The 4,932-nt window shown below is 40.0% G+C and overlaps 1 protein-coding gene across 3 annotated transcripts in view; it reads right to left on the bottom strand.

The window, feature by feature from the left end:
• The window catches only part of LOC144235837 (uncharacterized), a 213,945-nt gene that overhangs the window by 207,337 nt on the left and 1,676 nt on the right, over positions 1-4,932 (bottom strand). For all 3 annotated transcript variants that reach the window (XR_013336330.1, XR_013336331.1, XM_077769434.1), the window contains exon 2: positions 2,625-2,722. Coding sequence is in view for 1 of the 3 variants with exons in the window: in XM_077769434.1 (XP_077625560.1) it covers positions 2,625-2,657 (33 nt within the window). In the remaining 2 variants the exon portion in view is untranslated. The remainder of the gene's footprint in view (positions 1-2,624; positions 2,723-4,932) is intronic.

The following is a 4,932-nucleotide window of genomic DNA, read 5'->3' as shown; positions in this document are numbered from 1 at the left end:
GGAAAGAGACCAGCCGGAGAACCAATCAACCCACAAAACTGTGAGAAGCCACGAATAGTCAACAATCTCAGGCACTAAATTTTCAGGGTGGTTACAGCAATTTGTAACAGGATTCAATCTCCCTAGGAGGAAAATCATTTGTTTTCCTTCATTTTCTTACAGAATACTTCTCACTGAGGCAATTGGAAAAAAGGTAAATAGACTAGCATGTAAATGTCTCATTGGCAAATAGACCAGCCAATGAGAATCTTTTCTATTCCCCACAATGACTTTAACTCCCTACATCTGTGGCATACCCCACAGGCCAATGTAAAATTAAAATGTGTTCCTAGAAAGAAAAGAAGAAAGAGAGAAGGGCAAAACTAAGGTAATACTTAGTCACCACTACGTGAGCTAGGGCTAGGTTTCAGAGTAGAAATCTGCTAATATGGAGAGGTGATCTAGACAGCCAAAGGGATAAGGCTCAGCAGGGAACTTCTGGGTAAGGATGGGGGCATAAAACATTGGTGAGAACAAGTTGCAAAAGAATTCTAGAATGTGTGAGGAATGGTGGACCATGAGGCTGGGGCAGGAGAATGAGAGCAGCTAGACACCTAGGGAGTCTGTTCCTCATTTCTTTGTTGGTTACTTGAAATACACTCAAACCCATGTAGTAAATAGGAGAAATGAAGTGTCATTTTTCTCACATGAGAAGAATCTACCCACAGTGTATCTACAATAAACTGGTCAAATCATTAACCTACATAGGCCCCCACACAGGTATCAGCCATTAACAACATTCCCACATGGTCACTATTGAGCCACCTTGAATTGCTAGAGAAGGAGGAGTCCTGATATCACTCCCAGAGTATGGCTGCCTCCCTCCCAGGCAGGCAGCGAACTGTGACCACTAACCTCCAGAAAACAAGACAGAAGATCTTACACCTCCACCTCTGAAATCAGTACCAGTCTAAAGCAAAGGAAAAAGTCTTTCCTTATCTACTTTAAGACTTACCATCAAATACTATAAATGCTGGTACATCCTAGCACAGAGTTTATCTCTAGCCCCCGACCCCCATGCATTGTTTCTCTTTCCTCTTCCCAAAACATACCACATAGCCTCTATCACATAGCATTTATTTCATGTAAGCTTCAATGATTTATACATCTCCCTCCCTCACTGAGGGTGTTCTACTTGAAGGCAGGGCCCTACTTTTCATAGTTGTGTATCTCTAGAAAGTAGCACAGTATTCACCACATGTTCAGTGAATGCTGGAATAAGAGTAACCAGCTGACCATAAGTGGCTACCCAAGCACATCAGTGGTAACAAATGTAAACCATAAATGATAGGTAATTATACAGATGGAGAAAGGGTTTTATTTTTTAATATAGGGGCTTTATTTTCTTTTAATGTTTATTTATTGATTTGAGAGACAGCATGCTTATGTGAGTGGGGGAGGGGCAGAGAAACAGGGAGAGAGAATCCTAAGCAGACTCTGCCCTGTCAGTTTAGAGCTCCACACAGTTCATGAGATCATGGCCTGAGCCAAAATTAAGAGTCATATGCTTAACTGACTGAGCCACCTAGACACCCCTAATAGAGGTGCTTCAAAGAGATATTTCCTAAAGTTTATTGTTGAGCATCTCCATAGGTGCCTCTACATGCTATTTTATTTCTGTCATAAACTGTAACATGGCTTTTAACCCAAAGACCAACACAAACTATAAAGTCATCTCTTCAATATTCTTGTCTTAAGGACCATAAATAAAATTTCTGTTTGTCTAGCCTGGAGTCAACCATAGCAGGCAGCCTTGACAAACATTTATGGGATGAATGGATGACTGATTTACCTTAGTTGCCACCCTTTACTACCCTTTCCAACAATGTACCTTTACTTACCTATGAATTATTCAAGACTAGTTTTAGATCCAGCAGAAATAAATAAATAAATAAATAAATAATAGACTTTTTCTTAAAGTGATTTATTCGAAACAGCCTTTAAATCAATGCCATCTTACGTTGCTGCTGTGTCCCGCCTTGCTCCTTCTTTTCCTCTTTATCACCTTGTTTCTAATGCTGGGCTACAATTTCGAACATGAACGTTGGTCTGCTCCTTGCCACTCTGATTCCAGTTATTGTCTCTGGCTTAGCCTATGACCTTGCTCTGATGTTGTATGCCCACTTCTTTACATGATAAGACTTTCTGGCTTTAACCCTCCAGTCTCCCTTGATTCCCCTCCCCTTCATCCAACTCAGTTTTAATCAGGGTACATTTTCTGGAAAGTCCAGATGACATGGGAAAAAAAAATCACTGGCATTAAACCAGGCAAGCTGGTTTCAAGTCCCAGCTCTGACACTTATGTGTTACTTAAGAACCCAGCAAGAATTTTTGGAAGATACTTTTACAAAAGGACTCTTTATAATAGTGCAGAGTTAAGGGATACAACAGGAGATGTTGAGGAACCCAGGGACTAGGAACAATGGGAAGCCATTTCCACTCCTAGGCAGGGAGGGTAGAGGGTGTTATTAAAACTTGGGAGAGCTAAAGCCATGGAAAAGGCTTGTTTGACAAAGGCCCTCAGTCACCCTGAGGGATACACTGATTTCCAGAATGATGCCAAAGCAGGGAGGGAGCTGACTCACTCTTTCCTTGCATGCTCCCTCTGGTGTCCCCATTGACTGAACTCAACCAGAAAGCAGAAGAATAAAGCTCTGATGACTGGTCTATAGAAGTCAACATCCTGGGGTAAAGGAGGACAGAGAAAATAGATGTCAGGATAATATAAAATAACAAGAATAGTTTCATGTAAATTTAGGCAAGTGACTTTCCCTTGCTCACTTCAGTTGTCTCCTCTATGAAACAAGTGTTTTGAGGCTGTTTTGAGATAACACATGCTAAAACAACTACAAAAACATGTTCATTAGGGGCACCTGAGTGGGTCAGTCAGTTAAACATCCAACTTTGATTCAGGTCACGATCTCACGGTTTGTGGGTTCAAGCCCCACTTGGGGCTCTGTGCTGACAGCTCAGAGCCTGGAGCCTGCTTCTGATTCTGTGTCTCCCTCTTTGTCCCTCTCCTGCTTGTGCTCTTTCTCTCTCTCAAAAATAAATAAAAACATTAAAAAAATTTTTTAAAACATGCTCATTAAAAGTATCTTTACTCTAGCCTTGCACTCTCCATCTCATAGCACTTTTATGTCTTTGATAGTAAGCCCTCAACCTAAAGCTGTGACCACAGTCACTTAAACCTCACTGTTGGTTTTCTGAAGAGTTCTTGGGGCAAAAGAGGCATGGATATAAATCCTCATCTGAACATTTAGATAGAAAAAAAGAAAGGAATAACACAAAATGAAAGGGAAAGTCCTCATTCAAGGAAATCCCTGTTCCTTCCTCATCTATAGAATTTTGAAAACAGGAACTGAGATTGAGTGGTTATCTCCAGAATGTTCAAAAGTCTTTTCCTTACCCACTCTGAGCATCTGCCCACAATCTGAGGCTTAAAATCTGTTCTTCCTTGTCCCAAAGCCTAGAGACATCTAGAAAGAGTAAATTGGTTCTGGACACATTTTGCTAGACCAGAGTCATCTAGGATTCTTGTAATGGGTTAGGCATTTCCAGAAAATCAACAAGTTTGCAAGCAGATTTCTAAATCTGGGCCTATTGAATTAAACACAATTCTGTAAGTGAAAGCTGTGATGTCACATAACTAGAAATAGCATTGACATTTGCAATTACAAGTCTGCCTTTCTTTTTTGGATATATTGTCATTATTTTCAGAGCTAAAAGGCACTTTGGAGATCATTTAACTGAATTCTCTCATTTTTCAGATGAAGAAACCTGAAACCAATGACAAATGCATAACAAGAACTTCACCTTGATCCCTGGATTGCTAGTCTAATGCCCTCCTTACTGCAACACATAACCTCTTTATATTAAAGTTCTACAATCAAAAATTTCTGAGGTATTAAATTCTTTACATCAATACTACTATATATTTGTTTTTTTAATGACCCCAGCAATTAGCTTATTTGTGAAAGAAAGAAGTTTTTAAAAATAGGCACTCTAGACAGTGCTCACCACAGTTTTGTAAGTATCCTATAACTTCATCTGGGAGGAAGAACATTCTTTCTTGTTGATAGAAAGTAATCCATCATGGGTCTTGACTTTCTCATTTTCTTAATGCTATATAACCATTTAACCATTTTTAAAATTGCTATAATAATTCTGTCTTCTTTATTTCTCACTCTAAAAATAGTAGCTGTCCTTCATCGGCTAATTTCAATGGCTTTTAAACACTGCCGTCTGCTCTATATTTCAGGGATGACTTCTAGCTGCGTCAGTTACTCCGCCAGCAATACCCTGTTTTGACTTACTCAGATGCCTCCAGATCTGAGTAAGTGGAGAGCTGAGCATTTTCAGGATCTGCATGTTAGCTCTGTGGTATAATGACTGATGTCAGCTTGAACTTTGCCAAACATCTCTCATCACTACTAGTTATATCCCATTCCAAACGACTGGGCTTGCTCTCTCTTTCTGGAGCACACCCCCTTTCACATATTTGAGAATGGATTCAACAATATGACAATCATTTTCTTTCCTTAAAGTGCCACTCCTGCAATGGACAAAAATAACTTGTTACTGTTGTCACTGCCTGGTGGGGGAGGTGGTAAAGGGGAGATGAGAAGTTGCAGTAACTAGTCTGGATGTATTTAGTCCCTCATTTTTATCCAAAACTATTCTATTCTCCTGACCGACTCTCTTAAATTCCTGGTTATCCAAACTCCCTGGGACTTTAATGTTTTCTGGAGAAAAATAACAAACGTTGACTTCTATGCTGAGCCTATGGTTTATAACTTGCTTTAGGCTTGGGCCCTGGAATACACTAGCAGCCACAGGCTTCTTTGAGTGTCGTTTTATTGATTTAAAAAAAAAAGATGGGGGGGGGGGGGG

The sequence above is a fragment of the Crocuta crocuta genome, unplaced genomic scaffold, assembly GCF_008692635.1.
Source record: "Crocuta crocuta isolate KB4526 unplaced genomic scaffold, BGI_CrCroc_1.0 scaffold646, whole genome shotgun sequence".
In the NCBI taxonomy this organism is placed as follows: Eukaryota; Metazoa; Chordata; class Mammalia; order Carnivora; family Hyaenidae; genus Crocuta; species Crocuta crocuta.
The sequence above is the reverse complement of the archived record's forward strand: the minus strand, read 5'-3'. Positions and strand labels throughout refer to the sequence as shown.